The sequence below is a fragment of the Myxine glutinosa genome, chromosome 11 (assembly GCF_964187855.1).
Source record: "Myxine glutinosa chromosome 11, kmMyxGlut1.1, whole genome shotgun sequence".
NCBI lineage: Eukaryota > Metazoa > Chordata > Myxini > Myxiniformes > Myxinidae > Myxine > Myxine glutinosa.
In genome coordinates, this window is record NC_136271.1 from 67739401 (window position 1) to 67757914 (window position 18514).

Genomic DNA, 18514 nt, shown 5'->3' on the forward strand with positions numbered 1-18514 from the left:
TTTCTCTCTCTCCTGAGGAGCGTTTCCATATTTCAGGGTGTGACAGGCAGTTGTTGGTATTGAGGTAAAACTTCTGCCTGTGAAATATTTTTTGAATACATCACGTTTTAGAGGTTGCCAGCCACTCAATGTTTGTGCCCGATAAGCGTCGATTTCCTGCGATCGGGAAACCTCTTGCGATGTTCTGTCACAACTTGAAGCAGATACTGGGTTTGCTGTTCATCCCTCGTCAGGAGACGATTGTACTCTTCAATGAGAGCAACTGCATACACCAGAGTACAGCTGTACTGTATTCAATTAACTTAAAACAACCTCAAAATGTGTAGTACATAGCAAGGTCATAGGTGAACTGTAATGGTCAAAATCACAAGTGTAGCAGTGGAGAATAAATAATCAACTCCAAACATTATTGTGAGCCAAATATGTGAAATTACAAACTCTGTGTGCAACCCCTAAATGTAGTTCAAATGGCTTAAAATTTCACCACAAGGGTTTTTTCATGCATACAATTTTTTTTTAATTTTAAGAGCATGACCTTTCTAACTTTCATTTTTAAGAACCACCCTAATATATATAATACTAGCTGGATGCACCTGGCGTTGCCCGAGTTCTTTTTGAATGAATTTAATCTTCTGTACATAGGTCTTTCTACGATAATTCAGCTTTTAATCGTGGCCGTAGAAGATTGACTACTATAATTCAGCTCAGCTTTTAATTGCGAAATGGGCCCAGCCCGGCCGAAGCGGCCTCGACCGGCCTCACCACCTCGCCTATAACCTTCCCGGGGCCCGTCCCGACATTTTTAGTTCTTTTTGAATGGATTTACTACTATAATTCAGCTTTTACTCGTGGCCATAGAAGATTGACTACTATAATTCAGCTCAGCTTTTAATTGTGAAATGGGCCCCGCCCGGCCGAGGCGGTCTTGACTGGCCTCGCCACCTAGCCTATAACCTTCCCGGGGCCCGTCCCGACATTTTTAGTTCTTTTTGAATGGATTTACTACTATAATTCAGCTTTTACTCGCAGCCGTAGAAGATTGACTACTATAATTCAGCTCAGCTTTTAATTGCGAAATGGGCCCAGCTCGGCCGAGGTGGCCTCGACCGGCCTCGCCACCGAGCCTATAACCTTCCCGGGGCCTGTCCCGACATTTTTTGTTTTAGAGGTTTCCTCCTATCTTTCACCGTACAGGAGATTAGCGTGTGCAGACAAACAAACAAACAAAAACTTTCATTTATATATATAGAAGATAGATAAGACATATATATATATAATATAGATATAGATATAGATAGAAGATAGAAGAAGAATGAATGAATGAATGATCGTTTTAAGGCCATTTTCCCCGCTAGAGCAGGGGTTAGCCTTGCGGGCCCCATGACAATCATGGTTCCCTGTTTGAGGCAATGTTTTTATGGCCGGATGCCCTTCCTGACGCCAACCCTTAGTCACCTCTTACGATGCGCAGGGATACGGTGTACATATTCTGAATCTGGGTACACACCGTGATCATTCATCCCAGCAAGCTGGTACTCAATTTGCCGACCTCAGAAGGATGACAGGCTGAGTCAACCCCCCTGGCGTTAATTCAGCGATCGACCGGGATTCAAACCCAGGATCCTAGGATCCCAAGTCGGCACCCTAACCGCTAAGCCAACACCAGGGATAAGAAGAAGATAGAAGATATGGGAATATTTGAATTGAGTGGAAAATTCCTTCAATAAATCTTACGAATTGCAAATTCGCTAACTCTCTTTCATATCCTCGGCCTTCATGTCCAGCATTCAATATCCTGCATGAATTTTAGACAATGGAGTTCGCCGATTTTAGTAATACCTAGCCCGTGATTATGCCCCGATATCGGCAGCATTGGGAGGGTGACTAAAAAAGTTGAAATCTATCGCAAATTATGTATATTGGTTCTTGGATAATCTATTACCATGTAGTAGACCAAGTGTGAATGGATTATTTTGATCACTCTTGGGTTACAGTGATTTTTTGTGCATTTTGAAACTATAAAATAGAATTTGACAGGAGTGTTGATGGATATGCCTCGGCCCACCACGCCACATTAAATGTCAACCCACGCTTACGTTTGATCTCAATTAAATGTCGCATGAAAGATGACATGAGAGAGAGAGAGAGAGAGAGAGAGAGTGAGACAGAAAAGAGAAACAACCTCAGATGTTTGTAACTCCTTATGACTTGCAAAATGATTCTCAGAGCCCTTGTGATCACATTTTTAGATTTGTCCCCTTACTACAAGTAATCCCAAAAAGCGATCCTTATAAGGGTAATTGGAATCAAAATACAGGTGTTAATGAGTGATCTTAAAAGGTTAAAGTTCATGATTTTCAGGAATGTGATTAACAGTAAAGGATTCTTCTGATGTACCATACTCTGTTACATAGTGTCGGTGCTGCCGAAGGAGTTTCTTGGTGAGGGTTATACTAGGTGGTTTGCCATTGCCTTTCCAGCAGTAGTTAAGGCAAGAATTTGTAATTTGTTTATGGTTCCAGCGACAACTCGCCTACTCTCCGCGGAGGACACCGTGGGATCTTTAACGTCTAACAACTAGTGTCGGCAGACAAGACGCCCAGCTTAACATCCACCTGAGGGACGGCACACACATTGGTGAATCACGCTGCCTATGAAACACTGGGTTGAGAGTTTATAACTGGGTCGGGATTCGAACCCAGGTGAGACAGCTTAGAGGGGAGTGTGTGTACCTCTAGGCCATCCTCCCAGCCTAGCAAATCATTACAAGTAACAACACTTGATATAGGTATCCATTTATAATGTGAAACAGGTATAGGGTTCTAGCCCAAGCTATGCCTTTATGCTTACAAACAGATTGGTACAACATTTTCATTGCCCTGCCTTTTGACACGTGACGGTGGAGCAAAAACACCATGCCGAGGTGGGCAGGTGAAGTAGCGCGTGCCTTTCACCATGCCGTCGTGCTTCCCCTCGGGGTTGTCCAAAGCTACGCCATACCAACGCCCTGAACACAGAGTGAACCCACGACAGAAGGAGCAGGTTATCATTTCTTTTTCCCCTTCACAGAATGTTGGATGCGTTGAGATGTTGCATCGAGCCACACGCTGGAGTCGATTGCTGCTAACATACCTGGAGCGAACTCGGTTTTGCCACAGAACTGCACGATGCCTTTCTTCAGCCCAGCCACGATCACTCGCTCCCCGATCTTCAACTCTTGGTGCTTCCGGCTGGTGGCGGGAGACCATTGCTTCAGACCTGCGAAGCATAAGACTCTGAAGAGAAAAGCAATGTGTACCGGATATCTCTGAACACAAAAAGAAGACAATAAGCTGGCTGTCCTATCCGCCAGCACTTACTTGATATTTTAAGATCCCTCGATAATTTTCCAAACAATAGGCCCTTGTATGCTGCAATCCTTCCCAAATTCCACATCACTGACCTCATTTAAGACGAATGGAGACTTCTCAGTAGATGCAGCCAGCAGTCAAAATTAATACATTGAATCTTTACCAAATATGCATTCACTAAAATGATCGTTGTCGGTTCAAACTCAACTAGCATTGTCCCTCACAGTCCAAACAGAATAACCTGAAATGAACTTCATTCCAGCCTGTGTGAGGTCCAACCTGATTGGCCTAATAATTTTATTATCAAAAGTTAGTTTAGTAGTTTTTTTGTTTTTTTTACTATACTTGGCCTAAGGCTCATAATAGAGCGGACACCCACAAACGGCCATACTGACGAGACAAACACTTGACACAGCCACTGAGCTTGGGGGAAGTGGCGTCACTAGCGTCACTTCCCAGGATACTCTGGGTACCAGTGACGTCATAACGATGGCGCCGCTTTTCTCACCGTACTCAGCGGGGCATTTCCTCAAGAGGAATTTCCGCCTCCCCAAGGATGCCAACCGATGGGGATTGTCCATGCTCTACCTTCTCAAGCAAGGAAGCAACACGTACCATTTTTAAAGTCTTTTGTATGACTTGAACCGGTCCAAACCGGATGGGTGTTTTTTAGGAGACACCATCTCCTTACTGGGTGGCCGTTGGCTCCCTACAGGAGCTCATCTGCCCTTTGCCAGGTGTTGTTTTTGGTCCTGGCAAGGTGTCACAGTCACCCTCCCCACTAGCCAATGCGGTGAGGGGTGTCTGTTTAGCCGCCGAGAACCCGACCATGCGGCAGGTAGCACTGGGTTACATGTTACCAGTGGCAGCCCCAAAAGACTCACCTGACCCCAAAATACTGGAAGTTTTGTACAACTTCGCCTGTAAGCACCTGTTATTACTGTCAATGTTAAAAGTGTTACTAAGTAACCAGTGATTTGAACAACTATGATCCAGCAGAGAAAACATTCCCCAGGTCTGATCGTGTTCACCTTTCACGTCTCCGCTGCGGACACCAACCACAGCCTTTACACAAACAAACATGGACTCGACAACACCAACGATGGCACCTGCAAACCCTGCCAAGCCGCCCCACACACAATAAAACACATTATTATGGAAAACTGCACGGTCCTGGCTCCACAAAGGCAAGAGCACAACATCTTTACGTGAGGGATCTTTGGGTCGCTCCCTGGAGATCGATTGGCTATCTCCACGCGGTGGGCCTGTTCGAGCAGAACTCACTGGGGCTAATTCAACAACAACGACGATCCAGTCATACGAGACTTTGAGCAGCTGTGATGGCAATTCAGATAAACCTACCCCATGAGGTCCATGATATTTACTGGTTACTTATACAACGCACTGCAACCAAAGTGCTCTCATCACATCATGGCAAGGGTGTCGTAAGAGGGGAACGAGGGCAAAAAGTCAAAATTCCGTAGCAGAGGACAACAATGACTAATTGTTCCCAGTTGTTATTTTTTTTCATGTTTGCTTTGAATCATTACACGATTCCCCTTTCATTTAGCTCCCCTCGAGCCTCGACTTGTATATAATTACCCTCGCCAGAGGGACAGGGTATCGCATTTGACTCCGTTTGTCTATTTGTTACTTGCAAAATCGAAGATTTTTCAAGTATATTGGTCGGTTGCGTTTGTGGTTCTGTCTGTTTGTCTTTATGTTTGTCACCGACCCACAGGTCACAATTCCAAACCGATCGTCACGAAACTTCACCAAGTTGTATAGGTCGTCCCAATTGAGAAGCCTATTGTTTTTGGGGTCAAAAGGTCAACATAGGCCAAACATCACCAACTTTGCCAAATTTCTAAAATCCTCGATTTTCATCCGATTGACTTGAAATTTGAAGAGGACTTGCATATCTGGTCACTGAATTCAACCACCAAGTATTTTTGAGGTCGACATAGGCCAAAAGGTCAAAATAGGCCAAATTTCTAAAATCCTCAATTTTCATCCAATTCACTTGAAATTTGAAGATGACTTGCATATCTGGTCAGTGAATTCAACCACAAATTATATTTTAGGTGAACATAGACCAAAAGGTCAACATAGGCCTAATTTCTAAAATCACCAATTTTCATTTGATTGACTTGAAATTCTAAAAGGATTTGCATATATGGTCACTGAATTCAACCACCAACTATTTTTGAGGTCAACATAGGCCAAGTTTTTTAAATCCTCAATTTTCATCCGATTGACTTGAAAATTGAACAGCATTTGCACATTGAGTCACTAAATAGGGAAACTAGCTATTTTTGAGGTCAAAAGGTCAAAGGTCAACTCAAGGTCAACCTTACAAAACCATCATTTTTCATCTGAAAAATCATCACTTTTCTTCCTGTTGACCCGAGCTTTGATCAAGATTGTCAATTTTAACCTTGATGAAATGGACAATTTGCTGTATCGATAGAATTTTTTTCTTGGGGGAGGTGGGGGCGGATTAAGGGGGGGGGGGGGCGGATTTTGCAAGTATCGTGCTCCGCATGACGTCTTCTTGTTTGTTTGTCTGTCTGTTTGTCCGCACAGAATAAATATGATTTTCTCTGCAACCGTTGGTCTGATTGACAGGTAAATTTCACCATAGGTGCAACTCCACCTGTATAATTTTTTAATGATAATTATGACGTCATAAGTCACGTGGTTCGGCCGCCATCTTGGAAAATCAAAAAACTTTGCACCTCTATATCTCGGAAAGCGCTGAATAGAAAAAATTGAGACATGGCTCATTGCAAAGAGCTCTCCATGGGGAATAAAATATGTTAATGATGATGTCATAGTTGCCTCCATTATGACATCATAATTCGACAAGTACAAAACTTCATCCTATCAAGATGAAATTTCTTGAGCATCATATAGGCATAAATTGGTGGAGAAAAAAAATAACGATGACGTCATCGGTCACGTGGTTCGGCCGCCATCTTGGAAAACCCAAAAAACTTAGCACCTCTATATCTCTGAAAGAGCGAATAGAAAAAATTGAGACATGGCTCATTGTAAAGAACTCTCCATGGGGAATAAAATATGTTAATGATGATGTCATAGGTGCCTCCATTATGACGTCATAATTCAACAAGTACAAAACTTAATCCGATCAAGATGAAATTTCTTGAACGTCATGTAGGCATAAATTGGTGGAGAAAAAAAAAAATGATGACGTCATCGATCACGTGGTTCGGCCGCCATATTTGTTTTCACACAAAAGCCTTAAAAAACACTGAAAATACATTTCGAGGGTTTGCAATCTGATTGCTCTTTTTCTTGTTCTCATATTGCAATGTGTAAGGAAAAACAATTGCTCAGTTCTCCTGTCTGTGATAAACGTGTTACAGATAGGAAAATCGGACAGGTTAACTAGATTTGCCTTTGTAGAGCCGAGGACCCAGGTGGGACCGTGATGATTTGTGTGGTCCATTTGCTGGGCTGGTAGGCAGCGATAGCCCTCCTTGTGATATCTTTTGCAATTTAGACACTGGAGCAAAGAGACCTGTAATGACACAAAATCATCCCAATCAGTCTATGTTATAACGTGCACACATTTGGATTGACGATTTGAAAGGTTTGGTGACGTTAACTAAAGCCGCCGAATGGTACCAAGGTCGAATAACAGTGTACCACAGTCCGACCACTCACCGTGCTTTGGAGCGCAGTTAAAGTACTGCACACCGCCCACGCAGCCATCGTTCTTGCCCTCGGCCTCGTCCAGCTCCACACCGGCCCACTGACCGCTAGCAAACGCCGTGGGCCCACAGAATCTCAGGTTTCCGATCTGCAAACCGCAGATTTCCCGATTCCGGCTCACGTGGTGCTTTAACCGAGTTGCAACTTTGTGCATCTAAGTCACTCATCCTGTGATGTCGGAGTTTGCAATGCAGCAACGACAGCCTCCCTTTACCTCCAGACTAAAAAATAGCACGATGCCCGAGATTACCTCAACATGCTGTGTCTGCGTGCTCATGGTCAGTGCGATGAATCGTAAACGTCCGATCGTACAGTGTGTGCTACATTGTTCTGCATATATTATCATCCTCCGTTACCACAAATTAACCCTCTTAGGAGTGATGGAAGAATACTTCGACAGGTAACGTGTGTGCCTCTCAGTTGCCAGGTTTGTAATCAAAACACTCATGGGCTATGTCCACATCAAACTCTTGAAAAATTTCTGCACATGGACGGTAAAAGAGTGCATTATGAATGCGATACTGGGTTCATGGTGCAACGGCCTTTTCCTGCGTGCAAGTTGCATTAACATCTTGACTAATAAACATACTCATCTTACTATTTCCCCAAATACCTCACTCTCTGTACCCCTTTCCATCCATGTGTGAATGAAATCACTACGCTGAGTCCAGCCAAACTTTCATACCATGCCCACCACCGTACCACGTTATCTCTCATGTCGACGCAAAATCTTTTATTTTCCCACAGAACTTTTCCCTCTATCCACATGTAACCTTTTCTTTCTGCAGTTATCCTGTTTGTTTGCTGTCTCATCTGTTTGCATGCCCCTCGTTTTCCTGACATCTTACGTCTTGGTCCCTTATTCGGGTCATGTCTGTCTGTGTTTGTCCTTTACCTGTTGGTCTGAGCTCCTTGTCTGTGTGCTCCTCTCTGTTGATGCTTTGGACTCAGGCTCTGTCAGTAAGCCTGGTGTTGGCTTAACGGTTAAGGTGGATGGCTTCGGATCTTAGGTTCCTGAGCCCTGTCATGCCATTGAATTAACATCAGGTGGGTTGACTCAGCCTGTCATCCTTCCGAAGTCGGCAAAATCAGTACCAGCTTACTAGTAATGGGGGCATTGCATCGGCGGCACAACCGTACCCCCTGAAAATTATGCAGCCAAGCACAGAACTACCACCAACCACCACCAGTCATATAGCTTTTCCATGAACGTTGACCTCCCTATAAGAAGCAAGATAAAAGCATTCTATCAGTGATGGGATGCAGCTACAATAACCCACCTTGTCCTCTGGCAGGACAACACGGTCTCCAAGGCGCATGCCAAGCGAGACCAGCAGAACATGCCCAGGCAGGTTGTCATAGTTAGGTAGGGTGGCCCTTGGGAATCGGCATGCCAGTGGGACTGCTTCCAAAAGCAGTTGCCGCACGTCATGTGCTACCGCTGCTGATTCGGTTCCATCCAGTGGCATGTCCGATGGCTCTGGGACCACCTCCGCTGGAATCTGGCCTCGGGAATTCTGCATTCATGCACAACATTGAGCATCTTACCCCTCTACCAGAAGGCATTTTCCATGATTGTACCACATTACAGTCACAACCTCAAACCACAAACTCGTAGCCTACTTTTGCATAATTGATGGCAAACCTTAAATGCAGGGTTCGCCCCGTGCTCAAGAAGACTCTTCACTGCCCCCATGCACAGGTTTGACGCAGCGATATGCAGGGAAGACCCAAACTCCACATCACTGCACGCTGCATCAACATCTGTTATGTAAAATACATGGAATAAAAAGTTATTTCTCAGAGCATTTGCTGCTTCTGTACTTTATCTCTTGCTTTTAGACCGTCGATCCATTTGTTCAGGTACAAAATTTGCCTGCTTATTCGGCCGAGGCCGAGCAAAGCGACGTCGAGGCCATTTATTCCTGACACATGAAACACCCTGCAACCCATGCCTCCAGAAAACAGACTTTTTTGAACGTCGGCCGCATTTCCCATCCAATCATCATGTAACTTTGTGAAACAAAAACTCTCCATGGGTAGCTATTCCAACCAAACAAGGTACATGTCTTAATCAAACTATCTTACACAATGTCACCTCAATATAGTGGCAACGAGAATCTAAATTGCCATTATTGATGCCGCTCTACAAATGCCTTATGTCTGAATTGAACAACCAATTAAACAACAATCACGAGTATCCAAAGTTCTGAGATGCAATTTTAGAAATTCTGTAGGACCTTGGATCTTGGAAGCTTTCATGATGGTGCGGATAAGGTCCGGCGTGTCAAAATAAGCCGCATAATGCAGTGCATTCATGCCCGTCCAACGACACCGCAGGCTTGGATTAGCCCCAAGCTCGAGGAGTTGCGATGTCAGTGTCATTGCTGCCACCACACTTCCTGGTGAGAAATGATGAGAACAAAATTCTCAACCACCTGTCATCGAACAACTGCAATAGGTGGGAAAAGGAAAGCAAAAGTGATCTGGAATGAGATCTTACCGACACCATGTGCCCCTGCTTTGCAGGCATAGTGCAGAAGGGTCATGTCTGTTAAACCATCCCTGTCATTTGTTTTGCATCCACGCTTAAGAATCTGAAAAAATAGGCATTTGATTAATTATTATACAAAAAACAAGACGAAAAGTCTAACAGCGGCCTAGCCGGGCTTGTAAAATATTATAAACCACAAACACACGATTAACTTTTTAAACAGTCGCTAATGCTGTTTATAACATTAAACAAAGAAATTTGGAGGAATCCTGACATCCAATTCATCCATGAGGTAAGTTTTACTTACAGAACTGAGCAAAGATCTACTGTAATCTATATACCCCACAAGGGTTGAGGTGTGCTCATTTAGCAAGCAGCTAGCTAGCGCTGGTCAAGCCAGCCGTTCCTTAACAGTTTTGAATGGAGTGCTTGCTCGAATGCTTAAATGACTTGGTGATCTCTCCCCAAGAAACTTGGTAAATTAACACACACCCAATGTTATTCAGGCCTAACCATATATCGACTGCAATCTATATACGCCAAAGAGGAATGACCATTCCTGCCGTTCTCGAAGTGAGTGGGTGTTTACGCCGTAATGACATCATATACGTAATGACGTAGCATGATGGCCGGACACAAAACTGCTACTACTTTCATATATATATATATATATATATATATATATATATATATATATATATATATATATATATACAGTATATATATATATATATATATACTGAAACGCAAAAGAAACTTACCACCTTTGAAACCTTTAAATATCAACAATAACACTGCGTGTAGTAAATGTGTGAACTTATTTGTGGACAATAGTGTCCTCACTGTCAGACAAAACGGTCACGGATGGTCACTTGAACCTTCAATGGTCACTTCATAGCACAGCTGTTGAACAGCCGTTTTGACTGTCAGTGATTAGCCAAGGGGTACGGGATGATTTTAATGAGCTGCACATGATGTCTTGATATTGGCTTTAAAAAGGCCATTGCAAAATGGGCATTTTGACCGAAAAATTTGACCATTTTGACCACCTTCAAAAAGACCGAAAACGCAAAAGAAACGTATCACTTGTTTGAAATGTAATGCAATTCTAACAGTTCAAAATAAAACAAACCAACAATTGCTAATTGAAACATTGGCATTTTATTGATGACATGTCAAGTTTTTGACCAAGATACACCATCTCATCAGTTTGTTCTACAGTACAGAACAGCACAGGGTGCAATGTCAGTCCCCTTTCAATAGCGTGTGTGGCCACCATTGTTTTGGATACAGGCAGTGCATCGTCGGCGTATACTGCCTACCAGTCTTTGGATGGATTGCTGCTGGATTCTGTCCCACTCAGTCCTCAATGTCTGAAGCAGCTCTGCCCGTGTCCTGGCCCTGCCAACTACGCGTCTCCCAAGCTCATCCCACAGGTGCTCTATGGGATTCAGGTCAGGGGAGAGCGCAGGCCACTGCATGGTGTTGATGTTCTCGCCTTGGAGAAATGCAGTGGTAAAGCGAGCAGCATGGGGACGAGCGTTGTCATGCTGAAAGGTTCTCAGTTCTGGGTGGTCTAGCAGGAATGGCAGCAGATGAGGTCACAGGATGTTATCCACATACCGCTGGGCGTTAAGATTCCAATCCACAACCACCAGTGGCGTCCTGTAACGGCCTGATATGGCGGCCCACACCATCACACTTGGGCCACCCCACCTGTTGGCTTGACGCACGCAACAATCGGCATATCGCTCGCCAGTTCTTCTCCAGACACGCTCACGCCCATCAGGACTGTCCACACAGAACCTTGACTCATCGCTGAAAGCGACCTCGTTCCACTGCGCCAAGGTTCACCGCTGATGCTGCTGGCACCATCTCTGTCGGTTGCGGTGATGGGCAGCCGTCATCATGGGGCCTCTGTATGGTCTTCTGGCAGTCAGACCATAGTCGTGCAGTCGTCTTCGTGCAGTATCATTGGAGATCCGTGGGTTTGCACGCCCCGGAGTTTCTGCCGCAGTGCGGGATGCTGGACGGAATCGATCCCGCAGGTGACTTCGGACCATCTGCCTGTCCTGCCTTGCAGTGGTGACTCTTGGCCTCCCTGATCGAGGTCTGTCATCTGCAGAGTTGTGGAGGGTGTCTCTGTCCACCAGGGCCGATATCGTCTGGTGTGAACAGCCAAGGCAACGTGCCACCTCACGGTAGCTCAGTCCGCCTTGCAGCATGCCCAGGGCACGTTGCCGTTGATCCCTTGACAATCGTGGCATGTTGATTGAAATGCCCATTTTGCACTGGCCTTTTTAAAGCCAATATCAGGACATCACGTGCACCTCATTAAAATCATCCCGTACCCCTTGGCTAATCACTCACAGTCAAAACGGCTGTTCAACAGCTGTGCTATGAAGTGACCATTGAAGGTTCAAGTGACCATCCGTGACCGTTTTGTCTGACAGTGAGGACACTATTGTCCACAAATAAGTTCACACATTTACTACACGCAGTGTTATTGTTGATATTTAAAGGTTTCAAAGGTGGTAAGTTTCTTTTGCGTTTTCGGTCTTTTTGAAGTTGGTCAAAATGGTCAAATTTTTCGGTCAAAATGCCCATTTTGCACTGGCCTTTTTAAAGCCAATATCAAGACATCACGTGCAGCTCATTAAAATCATCCCGTACTCCTTGGCTAATCACTGACAGTCAAAACGGCTGTTCAACAGCTGTGCTATGAAGTGACCATTGAAGGTTCAAGTGACCATCCGTGACCGTTTTGTCTGACAGGGAGGACACTATTGTCCACAAATAAGTTCACACATTTACTACACGCAGTGTTATTGTTGATATTTAAAGGTTTCAAAGGTGGTAAGTTTCTTTTGCGTTTCAGTATATATATATAATATATATATATACATACATATATATATATATATATATATATATATATATATATATATATATATATATATATATATATATATATATATATATATATATATATATGTATAAGATATATATTTAACCTCAAGTATGTTTGCAGTCACTACAAAGGGATTAGTGTTATGATTAGATTGATAACATTACGTTATTATTACGAAAATTATATTATTTTTTAAAAACCGAGGTGAATTCCTTACTTCCGCTTTTACACCGCTTCAATCCATCAACTTTCCATTCACGACATTGGGATTAAAGTATCATGATTATATTTACTATAATATTATCATTACTATTATGAAACCGATACTACTGAAACGATACACTACTATATTAAGAAACCTGGGCTTAATTTGTCTGAAGTGATCCGAAGATGAGGCATAACGCCTAAGGCCTATACGTACTGTATTGTTGGAAGAGACGTAACGCCGATGCTTTCGATATTTAATAATAATAATAATAATAATAATAATTCATTTATTTTGTATAGCGCTTTTCCAGAAGCCCAAAGGCGCTTTGACAGAGTGGCAAACATAATGCATAACAATACATGAAAACAACAATTGCAAAAAGACAAGAATCAATAGGGAAATATTTAAAGCAAAAGGAGGGAGAAGGAGAAGAGATAGTCAGGGGTTAAATGCTGTGGGTTGAATGTTGAATGCAGTGTTGAACAGGTGGGTCTTTAGTGATGTTTTGAATGTGGTGAGTGAGGAGGAGTCTCTGATGGTGTGAGGTAGTGAGTTCCAGAGGGTGGGAGCAGCGATGGAGAAGGCCCTGTCCCCCCAGGATCTGAATTTGGTCCGGATGGAGGGGGTCAGGAGGTTGGTACCAGCAGAGCGGAGGTTGCGGGTGGGAGTGTGTCTGGAGAGGAGGTCAGCCAGGTAGGATGGGGCCAGGTTATGGAGGGCTTTGTATGTCAAGAGGAGGATTTTGTACTGGATTCTCTGGGGGATGGGGAGCCAGTGAAGCTTGTAAAGGACGGGGGTGATGTGGTCACGGGTCCGGGAATGGGTGAGTAGACGGGCAGCGGAGTTCTGAATGTATTGGAGTTTATTGGTGATTTTTGAGGGTGAACCATAGAGGAGGCTATTGCAGTAGTCCAGACGGGAGGTGATGAAGGCGTGGATGAGGGTTTCTGCAGCCGTGGAGGAGAGGGATGAGCGGAGACGGGCAATGTTTTTCAGGTGAAAGAAGGCTGACTTTGTGATCTGTTTAGTGTATTTGTCGAAGGAAAGGGTTTGGTCAAAGATGACGCCAAGATTCCGGATGTGAGGGGAGGTGGATACTGGGATACCGTCGATGTTGAGGGCAAAGTTATGGGTGGATTTTGTGAGCGTTTTTGGGCCAATGATGACTATTTCAGATTTATCACAGTTAAGCTTGAGGAAGTTGATTTGAAGCCAGGATTTTATTTCAGTGATGCAGTTTGTCAGGATAGAGTGGGTGTCGGTGGAGACGGACTTGGTGGAGATGAAAAGCTGGATGTCATCGGCGAAGCAGTGGAATTGGAGACCATGACGGCGGATTAAGTGACCGAGCGGGGACAGGTAAAGGATGAAGAGGAGGGGGCCAAGAACTGAACCTTGGGGGACACCTTGGGGGAGGGGAGCAGTGGGGGATTTGCAGTTATTGATGGAGATGAACTGGCATCTGTCAGAGAGGTATGATTTAATCCAAGAGAGGGCAGTGCCGGTAACGTTAAAGGTGGATTCAAGTCGGGTGAGGAGGATAGTGTGATCGATGGTGTCAAAGGCAGCGCTGAGGTCGAGGAGGACGAGAATGTTGAGGTTGCCAGCGTCAGAGGAGAGGAGAAGGTCGTTGGTGATTTTGAGGAGAGCAGTTTCAGTACTGTGGTTGGAGCGGAATCCGGATTGGAATGTTTCATACAGGTTATTGGCAGAGAGATGATGTTTGAGTTGAGTGGCTACAGTGCGTTCCAAAACTTTTGACAGAAAGGGTAGGTTGGAGATGGGTCTGAAGTTGTTTAGGGTGTCAGGGTTTAGACCAGGTTTTTTTAGAATGGGGGTAACAGCAGCAATTTTGAGGGAAGGTGGGACGATGCCTGTAGACAGGGAGGAGTTTATTGTTGCAATGATAAGTGGAGAGAGAGCAGGGAGGGAGGCTTTGACAAAGCTGGAGGGGATGGGGTCAAGAGTGCAGGTGGCAGTTTTCATTCCTATGAGGAGTTCAGAGAGGTCAGTAGGGGAGATTGGGGAGAAACGAGACAGGGGATGGCAGGACAAGGGGGGGCAGGTGGTTGGAGGGGGAGCGGGTGCGGCGGTGGTCAAGCTGTTGTAGATGTTGTCAATTTTGCGTTGGAAGAAAGAGAGGAAGGAGATGCAGTTGTCTACTGTGAATGACTGGGTGGTGGTGTTCAGGGGGCGGAGGAGTTTGTTTATTGTCGAGAAGAGTGCTTTTGGGTTTCCGGAGCCAGAGTGGATAATTTGAGAGTAGTAGGCAGAGCGGGCGCGGGAGAGGGCATCTTTGTAGTGTTGTATGTGGTCCTTGTAGGCTTGGGAGTGAACTGTGAGACCCGTTTTATTGCGGAGTCTTTCAAGTTGGCTAGCACGAGTTTTCATCAGGTGGAGTTCAGGGGTAAACCAGGGAGCAGAATGGGTGAAAGAAACTGTTTTGGTTTTTACAGGCGCAAGCTGGTCAAGGCAGGAGGAGAGAGTGTGGTTGTAGTAGTCAGTGAGGTCGGAAGGGGTGTGGAGGTCAATGAAGGGAGAAGTGGACATTTTTTCAGAGAGGGTGGATGAGAATGAGGTAGGTGAAAGAGCGTTTAGCTTACGGAAGTTGATTGTGCGATAATGCCTTGGTGTTGGGGCGGGGATGTTGATGGTCAGAGTGATGGCTAAGTGGTCAGAGAGGGTGAGGTCGGAGCCATAGAGATGGTGCAAATTTAATCCAGTGGAGCAGACAAGGTCCAAAATGTGACCACGGATATGGGTAGGAAAGTCGACATGTTGAGTGAGGTTAAAGCAGGTGAGTAAATCAGTGAAGTCAGTGGTTATTGTGGAGTCAGTGGAGTCCATGTGGATATTGAAATCACCAAGGAGGAGGATTGAGGGGGAGAGGGAACATAGCTGGGTCAGAAAGTAGGAGAAGTCAGACAGGAATGATGGGTGTGGTTTTTAGCATGTTAAGGAAGTGTAGGTAGGTAGTCCGACTCACTTCCCACAGCCCTTCCTGATTTATTTCATAGGTTAATTAAGTATGTGACAGAAAGTGTTAAGGCTGGAATGGTAGCGAAGTGTGGTTGCCGCGGGGTGAGGTAGTTGTGTATTACGAGCTGCGATGTATTATATGCGATGCCAACCGCCAAGTCCATCACCCCACTAGAGGAAAAAAAAAAATTTGGTCAAAATTACGAGCTGCCGAAATTTGTTTAAAAAAAAAAAAAAAAAACCCGAATTTTGAAATCGCGCCATGGCTGGTCAAGGCGACGGGATGCCGGTGGGAGAGATAGAGGGATTAGGAGTAACCCAGGATCAAATGGAGGGGAGCAATGAGGAGGCGGTTGAGGGAGTATCAGGTGCACAAAATGGCGTGCTCGCGCACGTGGTTGAAGGGTCCCAAAATAGCGGCGCAGTGGAGGGCGAGCCCGCGGTGGCGGCTGGGGACGCTGGGCAAACCGGGTTTGACCTCAGATTATTCTTGACCCAACTGAATGCAAAAATGGATAGGATGGGGGGCCAAATGGGGGTAATGGGGAACCGGATGGAAGCTCAGGGTGAGCGATTGGAGGGCCAAATGAGTGAAATTAAGAAGGGACGAACAGAAACTAAAAGAGAAATCCAGGAGGAGGTGATGGAATATGTGCAAGGTCGGTGCTCAACTCATGATGTGATGCTCACTAACCGAATAAAAAGTTTGCAGGTGGCAGAGGAGGTGCGACGACGAAGTACGGAGGTGAGTGGCAATGTATATGATGTGAGGAAAGCTTCAGTCGGCTTGGGGATTGGTTTGGATCCGGGTGTTCGTGAGAGGCCGTTGGTGAAGTGTGCGACAGGTCAAGCGTATGGAGAAAGAGGTGAGAAATAATACGGCTAAGTTACAAGGGGGAATAGAAGATCTGACGGAGGAGGTGGAACAGCTGACAGAGGGACAAACAAAGTTAGTGGAGCAGGTTCAAAGGAACACTGCAGTACTCGGAGGGTTAAAGGCGACACAAAAAGAAATTAAAAATGACTTGATAGCGACACAGAGGCAATGTCAGATGGTACGTGAGGAACTGACAATGAGGGTGGACGAGATGCGTTTTTACAGAGGAGAGCAGAAGACAGAGATGCACTTTGAGTTGGTCTGAGTCGGTTGCCAGAGGAGTTGGTCGTCAGAGGAGGGTCAGTGGTTGCGTTGGTTGCGGTGGTAAGAAGTCGGTGGTGAGAAGTGGTGGCGTCGAGTGGTCAGTGGTTGCGTTGAGTTGTCAATGGTGAGGAGACACCAGGGCCAAGAGAGCGAAGGTGCCAAGGGCCATTACCAGCAGTTGCGCCAGAGACGGCAGACGTGCCCTGAGCTGAGCCAGACAAGCAGCGTTGACTCCACCAAGCAGCTTCAACCCATTACCCCGCGGGGACCAGATAGCGGTGGCATCGGTGGCCGTCGAGGTCCAGCCGACGTCCCGTGCGGGATCACGCCCGAACCATCTGCCCCAGCTGAACCTTCCCATTCCTCCTTCCAACATTCATTCCATTCCATCCTTCTTGTATACGTGAGTTTGTTCTGTTTGTTCTGTCCTGGGAATAAGTTAAGTCTGTAGATAAGCTAGTATTTGCACTGTGTGACCTGCGTCTTATGTGTTGTAAATAAAACTTGATTGCTCCTTTTTGCTTGTGTGTGTAAATAATAAACCCCATTACTCGTCTGTACGTCTTCTCGTTTTATTCCTTTTTCCTCTTTGCATTCGTCGCCTTTGTCTTTTCCCTATTGACTAGCTGTGGTGCGATCCGGCCAACGTTTGGGTGGAATCGGGTGAGTCGGGGATCCTGTTAGGTCGCGGTTAAATACCAAACCGCTCGGTAACTAACATCCTAAACCGCGATCTGTAACAATTCTTCAAACAATCTTCTCGTCCAGCCACAGTTTGCATCTAACCCACACCAAGGTCCATCGGGACACCGGCCATATTCCCCACAGGAATATTTCATGGTCATTTTAACAATCGGTTTGTTTGCGTTTCACACAGAATGAAAACGTAAAGGTAGAGCATGGCGATTGTGATATATGACAGGTTCGATGATATGTTCAGCTTGAACGACATATAAATCAAAATGCCGAGTGTGGAGAGTCAGCCGCCGTAATGCCGTAATGATATCAGACATAATCACATCACCCCTGTCATGTGACCAGATCTTCAGCTCTGATTGGTATACGTTTGAGGTGACATACATACATATGGACGGACAAACGCTGTTCTACACGGCTCTGCCCGATGGGCTACACCGTAAAAACACAAATAACAAACTACAGGGTGGCCTGAAAGTTGCTTTACCCCTGATGACTTTCTCACACTTCCTTTCCTTTCCCTCCACCCTCCCCCACCATGGTAATGGGAAACACTGCCTCACTGTTGCAGAAGTCAGTCGGACGTTAGACGGCATGGCAGACATAAGTTGTTAGTGTTGAAGAGCGGTGGGTTGCTTGTGTTTGTGTGCATGAAATGGCACACACAGTCAAAGAATTGCTTAAGTGCGGACAACTTTTGGGGACTTGACGGGTGACCACTTCAATGGTACAAGGGAATGATCGTGTGCATGCAGATACAATGTGCGAAACGTGTGCTCAACAAAAAGGGGGGTGGGTGGGTTAAGCGATTGGTTCACTTTGTCTGTCTGCAGACGTCAGTCTATGGTTGAGTAATTACTTGATTTCAACGGAATTATATATTTTGAAAACAGTAGAACATGAATGGGAACACAACCCTGCAGTTTAGCAGTACTTTGGCTCTGAATTTGGCAAATTGTACCAAATGCGCACTACACAGAAGGTTAAAAAAAAATGT

The 18514-nt window shown here is 45.2% G+C and overlaps 1 protein-coding gene across 2 annotated transcripts in view; it reads right to left on the bottom strand.

Moving 5' to 3' along the window:
- Positions 1–18514, bottom strand: part of CLIP3 (CAP-Gly domain containing linker protein 3) — a 40866-nt gene that overhangs the window by 3853 nt on the left and 18499 nt on the right. For both annotated transcript variants that reach the window (XM_078786739.1, XM_068130793.2), the window contains 8 exons: positions 9592–9685; positions 9329–9490; positions 8734–8852; positions 8369–8605; positions 7041–7176; positions 6772–6894; positions 3133–3258; positions 2884–3007 (listed from right to left, as the gene is read on the bottom strand). In XM_078786739.1, the coding sequence (XP_078642865.1) occupies positions 2884–3007; positions 3133–3258; positions 6772–6894; positions 7041–7176; positions 8369–8605; positions 8734–8852; positions 9329–9490; positions 9592–9685 (1121 nt within the window). The remainder of the gene's footprint in view (positions 1–2883; positions 3008–3132; positions 3259–6771; positions 6895–7040; positions 7177–8368; positions 8606–8733; positions 8853–9328; positions 9491–9591; positions 9686–18514) is intronic.